Genomic DNA, 24,753 nt, shown 5'->3' with positions numbered 1-24,753 from the left:
GAGATTTTGAGTAATGATGATCAAACCTTCATTTGTCTTTCATCATGCACCATTGATGGAGACACTGGGATGAGGAGGGAAGAAAGATGCCCCTCAGGACACATTCGGTTCAGATGAACAGAGGAAAAGGGAACTGAAGGAATAGTTCAACCAGAAATGGAGATTTAGTCAGTCTTGTGTGTTTTAAGATCAGTTTGACTTTCCTCCTTTTGTCTATGGAAAGTGAAAAGATTATTTTTTTAGCAGAATGTTCAAGGAGCTCTTTTCATTTTATTAATTAGTGACCATCAAATCAAAGAGAAGTTGTTGCAGTTATTGCATTTCATTGAAAAAAAAAAACTGTCAAATAAGTGTCAGCCAATCAGTCAATCAATAAACAAACAAGCAAATCTGCATATTTAAATCAACACTGGGACTACCAGAGTTATATAACTACTGCAATGGCCATAGCGGTCATTAAATATATATTTAACATAGCCTGCAATTATGTACGTGCTACTACACAGACTCTAAAGGTGCATACTTCACATTATCCAGCAAATGGGAAAACTTTTGTTTTTTCATCACAGTGAAAATGTGTTTTTTTTTTTTTTTCAAAGTTTGGACATATCTTGAGTAAAGTTCTGTTTTAGCTATTAGGAAATTGCTAGGCAACAGAGACATGTATATTCAAAAGCACAGAAAAAATAGCATAATGCTGAAATGAATGTGGTCAGTTTGACCTTTATGGTCATTCTATGCTGGTCTTTAGAACAGCTTTTAGTTGGTCAATGCACCAACAATGTGCCTTAGCACAACTTCTTTTTAGACCAGCACAGAGTTCATAAAGTGGTGCTAATGCATTTACTATTCAAACAACATGGCACAAAACGTAAAAAAAATAGGGTTGCGCTGGTCTGTAAATAGCAACAAATCACACCAAACACATCTTGCACCTTATTGTGCCTGGTGTATGATAGGGCGTTCTATGTATGAACAAAAATTGATTCAACTGATTATTTATTTATTTTTTTTACAATTTAAACATTTTGATTTAAAACTTAAAACATGGAAAGAAATGTATGTCACCATTTTTGATGTTAAGAAACACATCATTGTTCATAGCATGCTCATCAAGATGCATTTAGGTGCAAAAAAGTGCAGTTTTATTTAATTATTTTTATAATAAATTTACCAGGACTAAGCGGAAGGATTGTGAGATATATGGCAGTTCATTCCGCTGTGGTGACCCTTGAAGATCTTAGTCTCCATCCACTTTCATTGAGTGGAAAAGTGCAGCCAAGACATTCTGCTAAACGTCCTATTTTTGTGGTCTCATAAACATCAAACAAGTTTGAAATGTTTTAATTTATTTAAAAATATATAATAAATTGTGCAGTTTTGCCTGAACTAAGATTTCATTTCATCATTTAACCCTGGCTTTCCTTCTCCGATAACCTCATCATCCATCACAGCCCACTTCCACCCATGGATCTCACTGAGGGCTACTGTAATGAGTTTGCTTGTCTCGCCTTACTGCCATGATTGAGTTACAGAAGGCTAAATGAACTCTATTACACTGTGTACGTGTTTATTATCAACCTAAACTCTATGTAAATAGCTGTTGAACACTGGGGTCTCATAACCCGACATTAAATGAGTTAATCTGTGTTTCTGATGCCATCCTGGTTCATTAACACATGTTTCTGATGAATCTAAAATACCAAAGACAAAACCTCCGCAACTTCCTTTCTTTTCATTTTTCTTTTTTATCTTTTTTATTCCCCTCTCTTTTATTAAGCAGGGCATCTTAGAGGTTATAAAAAGGTGGTTGTTAGTGGCATGCAACGTCTAAGACACTTTGACTAGAAAATAGCACTCTTATTTTACATGTACCTTTGGGGTTTAAATAAGGAATAACAGGGGATGGAGGCTTATTATTTGGAGGATTTGTTATTCATAAAACGCCGTTTTAAGTAGCCCATTTAAAAGCAACCGTCTCCAGACCTGCAGTCCCAGCTGAATTATCTGCATTATTAAGCTGCAATACTTGACGAGCCCTTATGGTTTTAAATCAATCTGAAGAGCAGGTATGCGGCATAGTTGGACTGAATTTACTCACAGCTCTCGCCGCTCTGAGAGAAGCAGAAAGAGATCAAAGAGACACGCGAACACTTAGATAAGTGGAACAAAGTGTGATTCAGAAGCCCGGGTAATAAAAGCTGTATAAATCTCTCGCCGTTTATTTCAGTATTGATTCACGCCTTTGTAGCGTTTCTATCAGTCACCGAGCAACGTTCTATATCGAATCAAATTTTCTGATTGGTTCATTCAGCTTGGAGAACAGCCCTTTGAAGCAGCTTGTTTTTCCACTAAAGAGCAAATGATGAATTAGGCCAGCTCCAAACATGTGCAGAAAAGTTCTCCCAAGTTTTCTTTATGCTGCAGAGTTGAAATGCATTTTGATTTGCAGCTCAATAAGAAAATAAATCAGGTGTTAATTAAAATGATAATTACTTATGAAGCTGCAAACTGCTATGACAAGTGTTTTGACCTGCTCGTTTAATTTCAATAGCTCAATTGCCAAAGTAATGCTTGGCCTCAGTTAGGAATGACTTATTGAAAAGATGCTTAAAAGACAATTCATATTGTATATTTGTATTGTTTTTGTATTTTCTTTTTTAACATAATGTCACACATTATTAAAAAAATAAACAATTAACAAATAAGCACAATTAAAGCTATTAGGGGGATTGTTCATATGAAGATTTCCAATTTCTCTGAATATGCTTAACCTATTAGATATGGGGTTGAATAAATGTTAACACTTTAAAGGGCGCCTATTTTACCCCTTTTTCAAGATTAAAGATAAGTCTTTTGTGTCTCCAGAATGTGTCTGTAAAGTTTCAGCTCACCCATCACCCAAAACACCCATCAGATTAATTATGATACCTTTCAGAGTATTGGGATTTTCTGCTTTGAACACAACGTAGCAGTTTTGGTTGCCTGTAACTTTAATGCTGGCTCTCTCTGCTCACCGTTCCCACATGCCTATCTGAGCAAGCCTCCATCTTCGCTTCGGCTGCGTCAGATAAACAGCACAGTGACTCACATGAAGGAAGTAGATCTCGCGTAACATTTGTGAGAAATGCTACAGTAAGGACTTTCCCAATGATTATTTAATGTATTTGTTGTGGAGTTGCAATGATGAGTCACACATAATCGCATAATCACACATAGATGCTATTTTTGCACGGCAAACTTACACAATAACTTAAACTAATGTATGGACATCCGTTATGTTCAAAATATTTTAATGTACAAAATAAACCTGATTTAATGTCCACAAACTGGAATTGAAGCATCTTCTTTTATAATCGTACTGACATGCGGCTGTGGTGATAAAGACGGTAAAATCGCTGTACTTCATTACAAACATGCACTGTTTTAAAAACGTTTTAAACTTGTAAAACTCATTCTTGATCACATTTGATGATGATTGATGATCACAGAGAGCTGAACAGATCTTTTAATCCCTGTTGCTTTGCTCACATTCTGTCTTCTGGATATTATTATACGTGTTACTATGGAGATAATTTAATACAAGGCTGTCAATTAACCGCACTGCCGTCACTTCTACGTCACATTGCAGTGAGCCTCAAAATCGGAAATTTTAACATCAGGAAATAAAAAAAAAGAGACATATTATCTTTATATCACTTTAATATAACTATGGACATACTATACCTACAGCACACACATTTCTGTCCAAAAAGCTCCCAATAGATGCTCATCATATGTGCTTTTTGAAACAATCTGACATTAATTCTAAATTTCAAATTTAAAATGACTTAAAACATTCATTTAAAGGGATAGTTCACCCAAAATTTAAAATTCTGTCATCCTTTACTCAACATTTACATTTTTTTAAAGTCCTTTATGAGTTTCTTAATTCTGTGAAGCACAAAAATCTGATATTTTTAAGAAAGCTGGAAACCTCTTACCATTGCATAGCATTTGTTTTTATCTTTTATGGAAGTCGATGGTTACAGGATTTCAGCTTTTTTTTATGTTTTACAAAACTCATAAAGATTTGAAACCACCTGAGGGTGTGTAAGTTACGAATATATTTTCGTTTTTCACAAGACAAAGATGCCCAAAGTGGGGCCCATGGGCCAAAGTTAGCCCATGGTAACCTTTGATTTGGCCGTCCCATCTGAAAAGAGAGGGAGAATGATGGTGAGGTGGTTGGGGCGAATGCCTTTGACAGAGAGTGTGATTTTTAATTTAACATAATCTTTAGTTTCTTTGTTTTATCGATGAACTACAAAAACCTGAAATGAAATGATTCAATTAAAAGTTGTAAACAAGACATCTATGAGCTAATCAAGGTGAAGGCAGGAGTAGCTCGACTAATGTGTTCAGCATTTAACTCTATTGTGTAATAATTAGAATTATGTTTTTACAGTAATAAGTTCATTATAAAATGTTAAAAATTATACTGGGTTAGTTGATATAATTTAAAGCAACATCTTCAATTTTTTTTAAAGTACTGTATTATTGAATAAATTAGCAAATTCCCCTTGGCAAATTTATTATAATACTGTTTGGTGTATATTGGGCACACAGCCCTCAATCAAGTTTGTTTTTGGCCCTTTATAGGAAAACCTTTGGGCACCCCTGCTCGAAGACATAACTAACTATTTTACATTTTCATGCAATGCATGTGTTTGTGTGTTCAAGCCTAGTAAGAGACAAAAGAGAAGTATTTTCATGCTCTTTGTACTACGTGAGAAGCAGATTGAGTTATCTTTTGCAACTTTTGTCCATGTGAGTGCTTCAAAACCACTTGCAAATTTTTAATTTGTAAAGTTACAAATCATTGCAGTTAAACTGTGGATCAATAGCAGATCATATGTAATCGGATTAACTACAGTATACCCTGTATACACCTCTGCTTGGAGGTTAAACTGTAAAATTTAAATTAATAGGGTCACATTTTTACATTAATCTCAGTAATTAAACTGTCCCTATTTCACCTGAATTCACCATGCTCACAGAAAGGAGGATAGATAACTTTATGGTTAAAGATTTGGACTGTCAAGGTTTTCACATTTAAAAAGATTTAAATGTAAAACACCATTAAAAAAATAAAATAAAAAAACATTGAAATAAAAGGGTTCAAGGCATGTAACCCCATGGCTTATTGGTTTTATCAGATATTTTTCCCAGGTAAAGGAAATAAATAAATAAAAAATACTTTTACTAATAGACTTTCAGAAAGAAAGTTTTCAAAAAGAAAAGGTTTTATGTCAACACATGTTGTTTGCAGCCCGTTTTGTTCAATAACTGCAATAACCAAAATATTACAACATCCAACATTATAGTGAGTCAATAATACATAAATAAATCCACTTTTTTATTTAAACTTTTTTTTTCTATGAAAACTGTACTGTATAAAAATCTTCAATTTAAAAGAAACTTAATAAAACATTACATCTCACCCCTTTGAAAATGTGGGTGTGGCGTGAGTTGTAACATTTCCTCCCATTTTAATCTAAACTGTGCATTTTCTATGCGTGCTGCAATTTTAACAAATCTGACATTTACTTGTCAACCCTCCCGTTTTCTCCGGGATTCACCTGTATTTTGCAATTTTAACCCTTTACAATCCCGGGAAGGTATAATTATATTTTTTATCTCTCTATGAAGGTTGGCAATAAACATTAAAGAGCCGATCCTCCCTATACGCAACATACCGCAAAACTACCAGGGAACGCCTCTTGCTCACATTTGTGAATCTGTTTTGTGCTTTCATTTTATTTAGGCATGAAAACTATTTGAAATAAATATAAAAATGGCAGGATTCCCTTCCTTTCCATTACAGGTGCCATTGCCCCTCCTATACAATCCTCAAAGCAGTCAGTTCATGTATCGGTGCGTGACTGTTGGATGTGCTCCATACTGATAAATAGACACTGTTTCCCAAACAGATTCTGTACACACGATTTGAAGTGGATTTGAAAGTGGATCTAAACCTGTCGATCTTGGTTGGTTTTCTTTTAAACACAACAAGTTTTATCTTAAATAAGCATAAAAGTTAGGAAAGCAATTGAAAACTTTCATTATAGATCTGTACGTTTTAAAGTGACAACTTTACATTATTTAATGTAATCAGTAGCTAATGTAATCAAACGAAAAATCTAAATGAGAGATTAATTTGCTGCTCTTTAATCTGAATGTTTAAAGCAGGGGTCACCAAACTTGTTCCTGGAGGGCAGGTGTCCTGCAGATTTTAGATCCAACTCTAATCAAACACACCTGAACAAGCTAATCAAGGTCTTACTAGTTATACTTAAAACACCCAGGCAGGTGTGTTGAGGCAAGTTGGAGCTAAACCCTGCAGGGACACCGGCCCTCCAGGACGGAGATTGGTGACCCCTGGTTTAAATTATACAGTAAAGAAAAGATCAATGAATTTTCATATCTTGATTATATTTCTTTATAATAGCTATTAATTTTAGTAGCCATCTTTAGTAACTAAACTGTTTGCTAATGTATCAGCAGCTTTGATCACACTTAATTTTGATGATCTTTTTGTTGGGTTTAAAGGTGCTTTCACACCTACTCTTTTGTTTCGGAACGTGTCTCGATTGCCCAGTTAGCGCGGTTCGATTGGCATATGTGAACAGGGCAATCGCGCTCTGTTCCGCGCCAAAGTAATCGCTCCGAGATGGCTTGAATGAGGTGGTCTCGGCTCGATTGAAACGAACCCTGGAGCGGTTAGATTGCAGTGAGAAAGCGATCCGATCCGAGCGCGGTTATATCACAGTGTTTTATGGATATGTAATAGGCTTACGGCTATATGAAGAGAGAATTATGAGTATGGCGGGAAGCCTCCGGATGCCCGCAAACGAGTGATGATCTCCCGGTAATCTCGCGTCTCCCTCCCAGTCCTCAAATAGGCATCGTCGCATACCCTTCTCACCCCTCCCCACCGCATCTCTCCTCAGACACATCGCACGCGCGCACCCTGTCAATCACCATCAAACCACCACCTCTCCTGACAGCTTAGCGGGACGCTGCAAAATAAACTCTGACCAATGTGAGGAGAGTTTACTCGCACGTGACTTGTTTTAGCTATTTTGGTCCGTTTAGAAACTTTGCAATGTGAAAGCGAACCGCTCAAAGAGCAAAGAGCAACAATGTAACATTTATAATCTCTGTTTCGGAACAACTGAATCGATTCACAGGTGTGAAAGCACCCTAAGTTACATTGCATCTACATGCAAAGTAATTCTCATTAGATTATAAGTAGACTGTTAGGGTTAATGTAAGTTGACATGTACTTGCAAAGTTTCTTATGTCGGTTGAAGAAGCAGTATCAGTAGATATTAAGCAGACAGTCTACTAACACTCAAATAAACCATCGAAATAAAAAATTACTGCAGCTTTTTCTAATGTATGCTATGTATGTGAGGAATCACAGTGACTTTAAAGATCTCAAAATTTATTTTGTTTATTTAAAAGTTTGTTTATATGAAACTGTTTACCCATAATTATACACTCCAAAGTAGCTCTCCATAACTGCTCAAGCTAGCAAATCAAACCTCTTTAAACAAATCAACCTGTCTACCTTCTAATCTATTACTGTAGATTGTGTGTGTAAATATCCGATTACTGAAAAAGCGTTAGTTCTATAGGGCAGATTAAGCAGAAATACCTATAACATGTATTTTTCTAATGTGATTGTTACATATACAAAAAAGATTTATAGATAGAAGGGTAAGAGGGGTATTATTTTGAATATCCGCAAATGGTTTGATTTGATGTTGACATTAAAATCGTGTTCGCTGTGAATTTATTTACCCTCATGGTGTAAATAGGCCATAGTTTATTATTTCTCTTTGATGTTTTATTCCATTAAGGATTAGGGTTACAGGCCTGTACAAGGAATCTTTCACTATTTAAATATTCTGCGGTGAAGCTCTGCTTTCTTTGTTCGGCAAAAGTCTGTGTGCATACTAATGCGTGCTTCCATTAATGTTGCCTGTTGTCCATTGTTTAAATTTACTGATTATACTACTTGTGTGTGTGTGCGCGCGTGCATGTGTGTGTGCGTGTGTGTGTGCGCGTGTGTGTGTGTGTGTGTGTGTGTGTGTGTGTGTGTGTGTGTGCGTGTGTGTGTGTGTGTGTGTGTGCGTGTGTGCATGTATAGGGACTTGGTTTGGATCAACATCAACCATATGCTGAAGTTAATGATTAATGTTGACACACACACACACAAACACACACACACACACACACACACACACACAGAGACACGCAATGTTTTGAAAAATTGATGCATTGCTGTTTTTATATAACATTACAGATCTTTTATTAAAGATTTAGTGGTAGTCATTGAATCGTTGAATGCAACATAGTTTTAATGCTTTTAGGATTAGGCTAATGATGCATGATAGTTTTTTGTGTTGTTTTTTTTTCCACACAGAAGAGCCATATCATCAGTCACAAACATATAGCACATTATGTATTCCAGCCACTGGGGACAAAGTAATGGAAGATTGCCACATATCAGAAAAAAACAGCATGATCGCATTTGTATGTATAGTATTTGCACATGAACTTTTGCATACCCTCTCAGAAATAAAGGTACTAAAAATGTCACTTGGACGGTACCTTTTCAAAAGCTACATTTTTGCTCTTAAAAGGTCCTTAAAGGTACATATTAATATCTAAAAAGTACGAATGTGTACCTTATAGTAAATTAAAGATATAAAAATGAACCTTAAAGGTACAAAATGTCCACCTATACAACAGAAAAGTGTACCTACCTTACAAAAGTCTTGTCACATATCCCAGTTTTAGAAACAGCAAATGATAATTCTAGTTGATGGTTTGGCTTTAGAAGTGGTTTATATGAAAGGTGAAAACCTCTACATTATGCCTATTTTACCAAAATAAAAAAATGATCATGCCTTTTGATCATGATTTTTAATTATTTAATTAGGACAGTGGTGTGTGACTTTGCTTAGACAAAAGTCTTGTCACTTAAAAGAAATTATGTACAGTATAGATTATAAAGTCATGGTGCAGTGGGAAAAGAGTTAATATTGAGTATGACTCACATGAGCTTGGAGGACTGCATCTATACATCTCTGCAGTGATTCAAACAACTTATTGATAAAGTAATCTGGAATGGCAAAGAAAGCGGACTCCCAGAGTTCATCAATATTTGTTGGATTCATCTTCAATGCCTTCTCCTCCATCTTACCCCAGACATGCTCAATAATATTCATGTCTGGTGACTGGGCTGGCCAATCCTGGAGCACCTTCACCTTCTGTGCTTTCAGGAGGCTCAAGTATGAAAAGGAGTGCTGTCCTGCTGAAGAATTTGCCCTCTCTGGGGGTTTGAAATATAATGGGCAGCACAAATGTCTTGATACCTCAGGCTGTTGATGCTGCCATCCACACTGCACACACATAGATTTGATAATATTTAGATTAGATTTTTTTTCTATATTACTATAGTAGGTGAACAAGCATACAAAAGTAATTACATACCAATAACTTCAAATTTTAAAATATCAATCAACTACTGATGGTTAAGCATCTTTTTTCACCTCAGATATATTGTCTGATGAAAGCCAGCACCAATATTTAATTGCTCTGGGTTATTTCTGTCATTTTTATAAAAGGGGCAGTGAACATTCATAAAAAGTTTGCAAAAACCATGTAATTTCTTACAATAGCTGCTGCTCAACAATGGACATTTTGATTATTTAGAGACAATAACTACATTTAATTTGATTGCACACTGTCTTGGTTATATTATTTAAGGGAAGGATTGCGCAGGTGCACAGCCAAGACTGCGATTTAGATATGACTCCATTATAGACCTACAGCATGATTTAGACTATTCTGGCTTCTTTTACTTCAAGTTAATAATGGATACTATATATATATATATATATATATATATATATATATATATATATATATATATATATATATTGTTTGTTTTATAACGGACTTGGTTAGCCTACGTTTGACTGGACCAGTCTAACAGTAGAGCCAGAATAAGAAACTGTCCTGAGTATAGACACTTTCCTAGGAAAAATGGGACATCTGGTAAGACACACACTGAAAAAAAATATTCAAAGATGATTCCTTGGATTTACTTTTTTACGTTAATTGGTTGTAAACAAACAAATTAAGTTGAACATTATTAAACTTAATTAGTTTGTTTAAATTCAACACAATTGCAACAGTTCTGCTTACATCACTTTTTTTCAACAGGGCTACGACAACTACGAGTCATAGTTTAGCGACGTCACTTGTTGTTAAATTAAGGAATTCTTCACATTATCAGCATTCGAAAGCACAATGCAAAGAGGCGTTACCCATGTCCTGACACAAATTAATTCTTCAGTCAATCAAGGGCCCCCTCTTTTCATTTGCCCTGTGGATTCAGCCTTACCTAGCCCTTTTGTTAATGCGGCCCTGGCAGCAGCAGCAGCAGGGTGTTTGATAGTGGCTTTTATTTTGAAGATTACAAAAAAAAGTGCATAAATCTTTTACTAAACTAACCCATACACCCCTAGAGGGACAGAGCATGTCTTAAGTAGCAGAGAGAAATGCATCAAACTGACGCTCTCATGTATCGTGTGATTGGCTGTTTGCAGCACATCACACTTTCAGCTGCAGGAGTCCAGAGTTACCCCGAGTAACCCCGTGTTAACAAAGAAAGATAATATCTAGCATTGTATAATCATTTAACCTGGTTGGATGTCAACCCGAAACTTTCACTGTTTGTTTAATTTTTTTCATGGAGCAGGCCTCTGGCATTATGCAAATATGCTACAGATCTACATAAATCAGTTATAAAGGTGAAGCTTGAATTTCTGTCAACTCATGTCAGCTATTCAGAATTTTATGAGAGTATTTTATTTTCCAAGTACTTTGTTGCATGCAGACCTTTTACAGTTACAAAAATCTGCATTACACACTGCATGATTGGATGACTGAAAAAAGTCACACTTGATGTGTTGCTTGTACAATTGGATTGCAGACCCTATACTATATTATAAATAATGATAATATTCAAAACCTCCATTTTAACCTGTACTTTCTTTGGGAAAAAGATTTTCTCCCATGAAATCTGTCTTTCTTGGACAGATTTGCTTCAGGGATCAAGGGCACATTAAAGTGTATTTCATGTCAAGATTTTTCACCTTTGATCAATGCTTTAACGTGTGTATATGTGTGTGTGTGTGTGTGTGTGTGTGTGTGTGTGTGTGTGTGTGTGTGTGTGTGTGTGTGTGTGTGCTTTGACAGTCATATGCAGGCTCAGACTTCAGAAGTCTCATTTTTCTCGTGAAATGCACAGTCAGAAAGATTGACAGATAGAATGAGTGTCTCGGGAGGAAAAAAAGAGGATAAAAACGATGGTTTGCTTTCACCCTTCTACTCAAGTGAGTCCACCAAGAACAGACCTGTGTTCCTCAGGGGCTTTTGTACACCGATGAAAATAGATATCAGTTTTTCCTGCAGCGGGAACAGCGATCCCATCCGGAACTTCTATCATCCTAGATAAAAGACAGAGGAAAAAAAGATTTTGAGCTTAGTCAGTAGGAGGTATTGTGCCGCATTTGCACGGCCTGTGATCAAACAGGTGTCAACAGCAGTGATGCTGCAGAATTTCTCTTGTGATTATGTCATTTATGTCAACAGACTTTCTTCAGCTGGGGTGCTTTCAAACCCTGGTTAAATTTAAAATCTGAAAGCTTGTAGTCTGGAATCTAGCTGATGTTGCGCAATTAGTTTCACTGTTAAGGGCATCGTAAACAAAAAGATTTATAAAAAATTAGATTTAATTAAATCTAATGTGCCAAATATATAATATAATAAAGTCAAATGTGACATATACTGAAAATCTGAATATACCCACACTCTAAAAGAAATAAGCATACAAAATCTGTCACTGGGGTGGTACCTTTTCAAAAGTTTCTTTTTTGGTACCTATTATTATCTGAAAAAGTACAAATCTGTTCCTCATAGTACCTTAAAAGTAGATAAGAGAACCTTAAAATTACAAAAGTCTATTACAATGTTCTGGTATACTAATGTGCAGCTGTAAAGTACAAAAGTGTACATTTTGAAAAAACTGACCCTTTCGTCTGTAATCCCTCCGCTACAAAAAAAAGTGTTGTCATAGGGCCTGTACCGGCCAGCAACACTCCTGAACCCAGTGACAACTTTTGTAACTTTATTTCTGAGAGTGTAGGCATAGCTGAATAATAAGAGAAATGACTTACCATGAGTCGCAAACATCATTGTTTGCTCATTTTCGTGTAAATCCAGTGAGTGTAAAATCTTGATGAAAAATAGGAAAATCAGAACAAAACAGGCTGTTAGGGTGTACTCACACTATGCTATTCGAACCGTGCACAGGCCCGTTTCCCGAATCGTTTGAGAAGTTTGAGTGCTCTGAATCAGGCTCAGGCACGTTTCACTTGGCCGGCCCTGGCCCGGTTGAAAGAGGTGTGCTTGAGCGCGGTTTACTTGGGTTTTGGCGTGATACGCTTGTATGTGAGTGCAAAACGCGCTTAAGCCCTGAAACTGAAAGCGAGACGTGAATTTTAAGGAACCGTTTAATATAAAACGCAAACTGTCTTAGTTTATTAAAGATGCAAACCCCTCACTGCACAACAGCTGCACACCTTTAGCAAACCTCCTAACTCCTGCAGCACCAGGACTTTATGATTGTTAATGAGTTGATTGGCCACAATTCTTCCAAAAAATGCAATGACAAAAGTCAAGACAACATACAGGCATACAGATTTTTTTTTTGTTTCATATTCTAAATAAAAATAAAGGATTTAGAAATTGAAGGTTATTTTAACCCCAAAGCAATTCAATAGGGCTCTAATAAGGCTAGAGAACTTCATTCTTATATTTGCTTAAAATTTGCAGCCTAGGGCTATGCTTCTCACTATTTATTGTATAGATATCTTTTCTAAAACATACATATATAAATATGTATGGATATAATGTATATATATATATATATATATATATATATATATATATATATATATATATATATATATATATATAAGAGGTGCACAATATATCGGCGGCCATATCGTTCTCGGCCGATAAATGCTATTTTTAAGATTATCGTTATCGATCTGATGTCTTTAAGCCGATAAATTACATAATTTGTAATTTGTAATTTGTACATACATTGTACAGAACTGCCTGCCTCACGCATACATAGGCGGAACATGTTCAACTCTCCCCACATTGTTTATTCCTTCATAGTTTGTCCTTCCTTCATGTGGTAATGCTGTACGTTAATAACTCAGTAAGTAACCATGTTCCTTATCTTTGTAGATACACAGAAAAAAATAATTCAAAGATGATTCCTTGGATTTACTCAATTTTTCACATTAAGTGGTTGTAAACAATTTATTTGTGTTGAATTTAAACAAACAAATTAGGTTGAACATTATTAAACTTAATTTGTTTGTTTAAATTCAACACAAATAAATAGTTTGCAACAGTTCTGCATGCAACACTTTTTTCAGATTAAGTGTCATTGTGTATTTTGCTTTAAACCGCCTCAGGAAAAATATTACATGTGTAAACCTTTTCTGTTCTGTTTCTTTGTTGTGTTAGAGATAGCAGGGGAGATTAACTTCTTACTCCAGGGCCAAATAATGTTGGTTTCAGGGTTAACTTCCTTCTTTTTTCATTGCAGCTGGTGAATGAACAAAGACACATGTAACTTGTTCCAAATTATTTATTACTCTCGGTGTGGTACAACAAAATCAGTCACCAAAGAGGGAAAGTCACTGAAAATAGTCTAATTGCGAAAAAAAACGCTCCTCTTTTCTCTCTCGCCCTCTTCACTTCACTCACACAAACACCAAATTGCAGCCCCACTCCTTAAAGGACTCGCACATTTTACAACACATGTAAACGTAAAGGTTGTTTGTAATCTAATATGATTATATGTTACTAATAAGTTTTTTTTTTTATCAAAATGTGACTCTGAGGGCAACTCTGCACCTGCAGATGAGTGAAACGGTTTATTAGCATTATATTAGCATTATTTTTCATCAATCATTTTTCCTACAATTGACAGCAAGAACGAACAGAGAAGTGTTGTCTGATTGACAAGCAGCAGCTACATGTGTTCAAAGGAATCTAAAATGTCAAATACGATGAGTTTAAGCCATATTTTCTAAAGCAATACTATCTGTATTTAGCTGTTTGCTTATACGGTGGCTCTGAACTGTCAAAACACCTCTAAAAAAGCTTTTTCGGACATGACATATTTGTACATATGTAAATTACTGTAACATGTTTTAATCAAGGACATTTGAGCTGGTTTTACTCCTTAGCTCTTTTATTTTAATTTTATTCAAAATATATTTAACTTGCTTGTTGATTAAATCCCATTTTGTTATTTAACCTGTTATTTTTATGCAACAGTCAAGTTGCATGTTACTTTGCTATAAAGAGAAGTAAATAATTTATTTTTTGCATGCTGATTTACGGGAAATCGTAAATATAGGTCTATATAATCCCCTTGCGATTTTGAAATTATAGCTTTTTTGCAAATCTGAAGAGTTATCGGTTATTAGTATCGGCCAAAAAAATCCATATCGGTGCATCCCTAACATATATATATATATATATATATATATATATATATATATATATATATATATATGTATATATATATATATATATATATATATATATATATATATATATATATATATATATATATATATATATATGTTATGTATGTTATATATGTTGCTTTGACATATTTTAATAACTTATTGAGGTTCCAGCTAAATTTTGTTATACAGTAAATAAAGTTTAAAAACAAAGTTAATCAAAGTTTCCCTTAATACTTTTAGTCAGTTTGATTGATGTAAGTTGAGATGATTCAAAAAGTTCATTTGATTTGACATAAAATAAGGCACCAACAGTGTAATGAGATTGAGATAAGTTTTACATTGGCTTATTATAAACACAATGTACAATTTTTGATAACAGGAGAGCTAGGGAGACTTAAGCCCATTACCCCACACTATGGCACATTTTTGCATTCTTTTCTATACATTGCTAACCGACAAAGACAGATGCAGTGTGCCAAGTGGTCATACGCTCATATAAAACAATGTTTAAAGATTTAAAAGACATGGTTTAATGCTTATCCTCCAGAGTGCAGTATATAAATTATAAATAAGGTTTGCTGAAATGTGTCTTTTGTTAATGTAATGTGTATATTGTGAATTGTTGCATACGTTTGTAATGAGGCAACAAGCACATGTAGACTGCTGCATGTAGACACAAATACTTTATAAAAATCTGTTCATGCAAAGGTTGATTTTATGTCCTGTCTGTGTGTTTATGTACATTTAAAACTTTGAAATGCATCTTCAAATACATCTATATTGCTCCATTTTGTCAAATATAATTATAATTTTTGCCTATTTTTCATCCACACAACAACACAGGAGCAAAATAGGTTACTCTTTAGGCTTACAGATATCTCGTTTTCACTTTTTTCTTCAGTAGAACATTAAATAAAACTTTTTTTTTTTTTTCTATGAAATGTGTCCTTGATGATTTATAAATTAAAAATTAATGCCTACCAGCATTTCGAGAGTCCAAGAAAATAAAAACAAAAAACTTTAAAACAAAAAGAATCCTGCAGCTATTGGCAATAAACTGAGGTCTCAAGTGAAACAGAATGAAAACCCTTCATATTAGTGCTCGGTTTGCATATGTGCTTATTGCAGACCTATTGTTTTTTCAAGGTCTGAGTTGGAACTGTTTCACTCAGTTCAGTCAATTGGAGTAACTGAAGCACTGAATGAGTTGGCAAACCAAGCAGCATCACATGATCTTACACACACACACACACACACACACACACACACACACACACACACACACACACTGTTATATTGACTCATTTTGAGTAGAAGTGACTTTCAGGCATATCCAAATGTGAATTTTCAAATGCTTAAGATAGTTTAGTCCAATTTGGAAACATCTATAGCATTAAGGTTTCTGTATGGGTTCTCAATAAAGTAATTTGAATGCATCTGAATGAGATTTGAAGGTCAAATATAAGCACATATAGGACTATTCCATTTGAAAAGAATATTGTCTGAGAAAAGATGCTGACTGTGTCAAGGTGCTCTTAAAAGTTATGATTTTTAGGTAGCAGAATATTTTAATCAACCTATTCAGGTTTTTGGTGCTCATTTAATACCACACACACACACATCCAGTTCTGAGTATTTCACACAATCCTCCAAAATCCTTTGTAAACATCTAGAATCACAGTCACTGCAATCCAGGCAGCATCATTCTTACACTGTGCTGTTGTCAGAGTGATAAGGTGCAGTGTTAGATATAAAAAAGAGACCTTTAATGGGATGAATAATGTATAGAAGCGCATACATCTGTTTTGTGGAGAGCTGATCTTTTGTGTTAAATCTCCTTTCATGTCCCCAAAGGTTAGTTCTTTTGTGAAAGCAAATCCCTATTATTTGTGTATCGACTGGCTCGCAGTTTAACAGGTGTATACAAGCCTCTGTATCACTATCCAGCATCAGCTGAGGCAGTGAAACATGCTGAGTGTAGATAATCTGATCTCTCCAATGCTCCAAAAGCACATCCTATATATAAAGCATCCTGTGTGCGTGTTTAAAGAGGGATGTATTTGCTCTTTCTTTTCCTCTGTAATGCTTTGGGCCATTCTGTTCTCGTGTACTTTGGTTCCTATTATATTAACGAGCCATCTGTGAGTATCTATAATTAATCGGTGCAGACGTTGCACTGTTGTAAAAATAATGGTTCTTCAATAGTCCTTTGTTTCAGCAAATAGCTGCCTTTTTATCAAGAAGCATTTTTCTCAGTTTATTGTTCTTTAGTTGGCGATATAGTTTTTATGATTAACGTTCTTGATGGCAAATTATCTGGTTCTTCTGAACAGTTCATTGGTGATGTCAAGTATGTACTACAAGACCAAAAGTAAAGCCTTGTTGAAAGTAACACAACCCAAGTATTCTAAAATCTAACAATGTAAAACAGACAGACAGACCGTTTAACAAGAACCATAGAAAAAAGAACATCTATAATCCAAAATACATAGGCTACAGAAAATATAAACCTGTTTTAATTATTCAGTTTGAGTGCAATTTTATTCTATTAAAAGGCTAACAAAAATGTGGTTAAAAATACAGGAGTGGAAAGAAAAATGTGTAGATTTTTACATAATTTGCATATAATTTCAACATCTGTTTCGTTTGGCAAAAACCTTCTGTTGTCTTTGCAGCAGTGTGGCTAACTATTTTCAATGAAAAGGCACTAACCTCTGCCCGAAAAGTCAGTAAATGTTGCTACATTACGTAAAATGTCAATTTGCATATTACTAACGTCATCATGTCCAACCGTTTCTGTTTGTTTAATAGCCTATGGTTAACAAACGAGTATATAAATATTGCACTGCACTTTATGTATGCATGTCAATTTAACTAAATTTATTGCTGTTTAAATACAGTAAATCAGTATAGATGTGTATTTGCAGTAATCTCTCAGACTTAATAAACTCAGACAAGTTCCGAAGCTGTCACTAAAATTCCTCTGATTGTGAATAAGAATTAATAACAATACAATCATTATTTATTTTATTTTATTTTTTTGTTTATTTAAATCAAAGAAGAAACCTCATAAATCATGCTAAATTATGTGCCGTCGGTAGGCAGAGTGATCTGCTCTCAGGCTGCAGGTGGGAGAGAATCCTGTACGAGGCAGGGGAGGGGCTGACGGCATTACTCGCAGCTCATTGAAAGAAGTAGGAATGGTACAATATGAACACATAAGAGTCTATAAAAATATCCAGTAACAGCAATGAAGGTCACTAGATTTGTCGCTAGTCGCTTTTTTGACAATTTGTCTCTACAGGAGTCTAAAAAGTCACTATAGCTACAAAGTTGCTAAACTGGCAGACGTTCTAAACGTTTGCAACTGTAAATAGACAAAGTGCCTTAAAGTCAAGTCATTTCACTCGACGGTTATCTTTAAAACACCTCTCGGGCAGTAGGCTCGGGTATTCTGTCTGAATGGGGAAACATAACATTCTGCAAAACTTTTTGTCAAGTTTACGATTGCATTAGATATTTGGAACCACCAATAAAATTAAACATCAACTGTCTCATAAGAGTGGACACGGTGGGGCAGTGGGTTGCACGTTCACCTCACCACAAGAAGGTTGCTGGTTTAAGCCTCGTCTGGGTCAGTTGCCATTTCTGTAAAGAGTTTGCATGTTCTCCCTGCGTACGCGTGGGTTCTTCCGAGTGCACCGGTTTCCCTCAGAGACTTGTGGTATAGGTGAATTTGGTATGCTAAAATCAACCGTTGAGTGTGAACGAGTGTGTGTTTTCCAGTGATGGGTTTATGCTGGAAGGGAATCCAATTCGTAAAACATATGCTGATAAGTTGCCGGTTCATTCCCCTGTGGCGACCTCAGATAAATGGGAATAAGCTGAAAAGAAAATGAATTAATGAATGTCTCATCAAATTCTTTTCTAAACATCCAAAACAAACAAAATCTGCATTTTTTTTTTCAGGTTCCCCGAGCTAATGCGCACTCAAAAGTAACGAGATCATGACACCAACCTCTTTTATGACCGTTCTACACATTATCATCCTCTGGATAATGATCGTCAAATCGCGCAGCTCTTCTGAAGTAATCCACAACTTGGTCTTGATAGTGAATTTCATCCAGTAATGACAGTGACTCTTTGTTTACAAGTCGTTTGAGTAATTGCTGGCATGCGATATGCGTCTGACAGGACGGACTGTACCTCGTGTTTATTTTATACATATTACAAAACCAAAACACATGTTTTCAAGTGCACTTGGTTCATTTAAAAGTACAGATTTCAAGCTTTATCTGTATATATTTCTTATGTCTGTCAAGAAAATATTTGCTGAGATTCCAGTGTGTTTGTTGACCACAAAACTGTCGTAAAAGCACACGTATGTATGTTTTAGTAAAAGCACTCTGAGCTTCTCGGTCAGTCTATAGCGATTGATGATTGGCTCCTGTACTAATAGGCAGGCTTTCATTTACCATATTGACCATACTGACTATGCGAGTGACATTTCTTGTGCATTCTATGGTCTTTGATATAGAGCAGTTTATAAAGTTTGCATCTAATTCATTAAAAAAAAAGTGATATTAAAAAGACCAAACTTAAAAAATGTCATTACTTCAGTTCAGTGTCTAAAATAAATCTGTCTGTGAGGTGATTCTGTATTTTTGTAGTTATTAGCCATGTTAAAGCAATAAAAACAGCTAAATCCTCTGTTTGACTTCCTGGGGTTTCTTCTTTGGAGTGTATTTTTTTTTTTTTTTTTTCTGTGCGAGAGTACCCTCTGGCCTTGAATGGAGATTTTCTTCTGATCACAAATTTGCTAAATTGCTATTTCATTTTAATGCTGATTTATTATGCAAACCTAGTACTGTATGAAATGCTGGCACTTACGCTTTGTTATAATTTATGTATTTATTGAGAGGATAGTATTTATGTATTTATTTGCTTGTTTGTATTATTTTCCCCATGTCAGCATTCATGCCCCTTAATACCAAAATACCAGAATATATTACTTTTACTGAAATGCATAACATCAAATATTAAATTACCTGTATCTATAGCTAGGTTTGTATGCACATTTTGCAATATGGCATAAAAATGAAAATGTGAATAGATTTTGATTGATAAGAATAAACTTTTTATCAGATAAGGAGAAAATAAATTTGTATAAACTACAACTGAAGCACATTTACCAAATAGATTCCAGTATGCGCATCAAAAAGTCATGTGATTTTGTTTTAACAGAACATAAAAAAAAGACCTGATGAGATAGGATAGACAAATCAGCAGACTGACCATATTGTACAAAATCTGGGGAAAAAAATGCTTTGGTTATTTTAAAATCCCTTAGCCAAAGTCCATAATCAAGTGGAGGTGGAAATCGACAGTTGTGGCAGGTAATAATATAGTTATTCTCTGTCATAACTGTCGATTTCCACCTCCAAATGCCACCAGTTGAGGTTGATGACCAGTGTGACCCATCAAATGCAATTGTTCAAATCCATCATAGAGACAAATCATTGTAACACACATTAGCAAAACATGTTATTGGCACTAAGCATAGGAATACTGACTATATGTGATGGCGCAGTGATTTTCCATACAATAGCTAAAGCCGTTGTAACAATTGTGGCTGATCAGACACATAATTACTCTGCTTTTATTCAACAAATAATACACCTCAACTTCTCCTACCCTGGATGGTCAGTGGTAATAAGATTTCCAAGGTAATTATGACCCAAAGGAATGCTCAGAAATGAACCAACAGAGAACATCTACAGTATAAGCTTCTTGCTTAAGACTGATTCTTTTAATGTGACATTTTTTTCTCTATCTGTGTAATCAGATGTTTCTCAACAAGTCTCTTGCTCCTGTATTAATATTATGATTTAATACCTCTGTAAACAATGGCTAACTCTACCAAAATTAAACAAGATCATATATAGTTCATGTTTGATGTCCCTGCAAAGCTAATTTGGTCTACTGAACATTTGTTTACTTTTCACGTTAATACCTGTGCAACATATTAACATTTTTAAGAAACTCGAACATTCCTGCATCAGTTTACACCAAGAATGCTGATGCAAATTACCCCACTTTGAAACCAAGAGTTAAACTTCTCATTGATCATTGATCAACAACATCTTCGGAGAGTGGGTACAAAACCATCCTTATAAAAGCTTGTGACCTAAGGCCACCATAGAGTCTCTAGAAGACCCAGAGAAAGACTTGATCCTAGAACTAGAACCACAGAGGACACCAGGGAGCAGGGGTTAATTGCACAGCTCAGACATTCCCATCTTCGAGACCTTTCTTTTTTTCTTTTCTGTCGAGAGTCTGCTTAAGTTTAGTATGCCGCGAAACCACAAGTCGACATGACCAGTCTTTCTTGCCACCTCAAAATCTTGAAACGACAGACTCCACCCCGCTCCAAGCCTCGCAAGGACAAAAGAACTGGCCACCAGCTAAACACATGCTCAACAGAGGGAGTTCTTCGCATCACAAAAGAAAAACTTCCAGACTACCACTGAACTGGTGTAAACTAAATGTTATCCTAAGGAGAAAGTTAAATTGATTGTTTTTGTTCGCTTGGTTTGGTCTTACGAAATCCGAAGTTTTTCCATCATTATACTCTCTGGAACTCTTATTTTACTTTCTTCACTCTTCTGTATGAATGTGTGCTTGTGTTAGGTGTTAGTTTCTCTTTAAGTTTTATTTTGTAGAAAGAAAGGTGCCTGTGCATGTTTATGAATCTAATCTCTTAAACTTCGATCTTGCTACCCTGCTTAAAAATAAACAGGCTTTTATTTTGGATAGCAAGAGCCATAATTGAAGTCAACTGTCTGAATCTTCAATTCATTTTGAGCTAGTTCGCTACACCATGATTACACATATACTTTTATGAGGTTGAAAGCTTTGGAGTTTTATTGTAAATATCGTTTTGTACTAAACCCATATTTGTAGGCTATTATTCTAAATTATTGGAGGAAATACATCCCTGCATGTTATTTACAGCTCTGGTACTTTATAGTTTGAAGTGGGAGCTTTTTTTAAGAATTAACCTTTTGAATTAAAATATTGGAGGGAATCACGAAAAATGGCACTATTTTTTTTTTTTTTTTTTTGAGAACAACCAGATATGTAGATGCTTTCCAGATAGACGTCTGTATATTATTTCCAGTATGCATATCGAAAAGGTCATGTGATTTTGTTTTAACAGATCACACAAAAATAGGCATTGATGGGACAGCATTAATGGACAAAAAAAATGACACTATTATCTGAGAATGACCTGATATGTAGATGCTTTCCAGGCAGATGTCTGTATATTATGTAGTCTATATCTTCTAAAGCATTACCATAAACAACTTTAGTGTGGTTTGTCATTTATGCACCACCAGCTCGAAGTGCACAGCAATGGAAATAACTTTTGACAATGCCATTATTGTACGTCTTTTTTATTGTTTCCGAAGACTCGATTGCAATAGTGTTTGAATAATACAGCCATGCACTTGATGAGGTGAGAGAATTACCAATAATACCTCATTTTGATAGAAAGAAAACGTACAGCCATAGTGCCAGACTTTCTCAAGCAATATGTGACCACCTGAAGAGTTATTTTCCTAACTGAGACTGAAAACTCAAGCTGTTTGTGAGCCCTGATATGCATCTGCTGTATAGACTGGATGTTATTTAAACCCTTTATCATCGCTGCCATAAACATGCTAGTGCTTATAACAGCAGTCGCAGATCTAATTAATCATTACGTGGCCACGTGACTTGGCGTGTCCTGGCATGAGTATTATTCACGTCCATAAAGGACCTTGAGAGTAAAATTACTGTGCTCCTAAAAGGTCACACAACACACAATGAGGCAACAGCCGAGAGCATTTACTGTATTATAATGCTGGCTGATTAATCAGAGTGCTACACAGTGAAGCTCAATACAGTGAAATCACTCATTTTCCCAAATTAATTAAGTAATGGTTTATCGCAAATCTGTGTCATCAGTTTCACCCATGGTTTTCTCAAAGACTTCACTTAACCCTATTAAGTATTCTTAGAATGTGTTGTATTATTACTTTCTGTACTTGTCAGATCATTCCAAAACGAACACACACTCACCAGCCACTTCATTAGATACATCTGACTAGTACTGGGTTGGACTTTCTTTTGCCTTCAAAACTGCCTTAATCCTTCATGGCATAGATTTAACAAGTTACTGGAAATATTTCTCAGAGATTTTGCTCCATATTGACATGATAGCATCACACAGTTGCTGCAGATTTGTCGGCTGCACATCTATGCAAACTCCCCATTCCACCGCATCCCAAAAGTGCCCTATTGGATTTAGATCAGGGGCCTCATGTATCAACGCTGCGTACGTACAAAAACTTTGAGTACGCCAGGTTTCACGCTCAGAATCGCTCACGTTTGGATTTACTAACAATGAACTGAACGTGGGAATGTGCGCAGCTTCACGGTAGCTTTCTGGCAGGCGTACGCACATTTTTTGTGCGTGTCTGTTTTATTTCCATTGGCGACTCCTAGAGGCAGTTGTGTTAAATTCCTCTCTACAAAGTGTCTGAGCCTTGCAATGGCAGCTGTATGAGACGGGTTCAGCAGGTATATAAGGTTTCCATACCATACATTTGACCAGCTAAACATTAAAGCACAATTTGCAGCAGTCGCCTGTTTTCCCAATGTAATCTGAGCGATCTACCGCACGCACATTGCTATAAAGACACTATCTGAAGATGAATTTGCATACGTGAATCAGAAACATTTCCATTCAATAAATGTGCAAATAAAATATGATGCTTATTGATATGAACTTATTGATGATGCCTACTTGTCTTTCTCGTGATAAATAGTTGGCAAAATCTGATATGTAGCGGGGAAAAAAACAAGAAAGAGTTCATCAGACGCTGGATTCGAGACGAGTTCATGCTCGAACGTATCAATTCATGATCACATGCGTCTTACGAGTAGCGCCACTGAGACTGTTAAGCGTCTTGCAACATTTTACAGATATAAACCACACTATTTCTTTTGTTAATGCACTCAGTGCGATGTTCAGACCCAACTGTGTTGACTGCATCAGCTAAACTCTCCCCACTCTATTTTTTTCTTTTGTTGTTAAATCCGGAGAACAAACTTGCAAATAACACCGCTTTTCTCCGGTCTACCACCGAAAGCAGCACCTCCAATTCACATTCTGTTCAAAGTTTCTCTTCTTGTTCGCTTTTGCCTTTGCTTTTTCGTTGGGTTTTGCCATTAGCATAGTCATTAGCATATTCATACGGGGGAGGAGGCAGGGAGGGGTTTTGTGCTCGTGCATGTTGCGCGCAGTTTCACGTTCATTCGGATGTACAAAAGAATATGCGTGAGATTCGGCGTACGCAGTGTTTCATACATCTGATTTTTTTTCTGCGTACGTACATTTACAGCTTTGTGCGTACGCAATGTTTTAGTAAGATTTCCATGCAAGTCTTCGTACATGAGGCCCCTGGTGACTGTGGAGGTCATTTGACTAAAGTGAACCTATTGTCATGTTAAAGAAACCAGTCTGATGATTTGTGCTTTATGACATGGTGCGTTATCCTGCTGAAAATAGCCATCAGAAAAGACACTGTGGTCATAAAGGGATGGACATGATCAGCAACAATCCTCAAGTAGGCTGTGGTATTGACATGATTAGTATTAATGGGTAGTAATGATTTGTACTCAGTTGATGCTCAATTAATGGGCCCAAAGTGTGCCAAAAAATATCCCTCACACCATTACACCACCACCACCAGCCTGGACCATTGATACAAGGCAGGATGGATCCATGCTTTCAAGTTGTTGACGCCAAATTCTTACCCTACCATCTGAATGTTGCAGCAGAAATTGAGACTCATCAGACTAGGCAACATATTTACAATCTTCTAATGTCCAATTTTGGTGAGCCTGTGCGAATTGTAGCCTTAGTTTCCAGTTCTTAGCTGACAGGAGTGCACCCGTGTTCAGACATGCTCTTCTGCATGCCTCAGTTGTAACAAGTGGTTATTCGAGTGGCTCTTGCTTTTTT

General features: G+C 35.8%; 1 protein-coding gene across 2 annotated transcripts in view; it reads left to right on the top strand.

Moving 5' to 3' along the window:
- The window catches only part of sgcz (sarcoglycan zeta), a 503,764-nt gene extending 484,373 nt beyond the window's left edge, over positions 1-19,391 (top strand). For both annotated transcript variants that reach the window (XM_087237039.1, XM_087237041.1), the window contains exon 9: positions 18,651-19,391. In XM_087237039.1, coding sequence (XP_087093165.1) covers positions 18,651-18,692 — 42 coding nt within the window. In that variant the 3' untranslated portion in view covers positions 18,693-19,391. The remainder of the gene's footprint in view (positions 1-18,650) is intronic.
- Positions 19,392-24,753: the final 5,362 nt, after the last annotated feature.

The sequence above is a fragment of the Danio rerio genome, chromosome 1 (assembly GCF_052040795.2).
Source record: "Danio rerio strain M-AB ecotype USA chromosome 1, GRCz13ab, whole genome shotgun sequence".
Taxonomy (NCBI): domain Eukaryota; kingdom Metazoa; phylum Chordata; class Actinopteri; order Cypriniformes; family Danionidae; genus Danio; species Danio rerio.
This window is presented reverse-complemented; position numbering and strand designations above follow the sequence as displayed.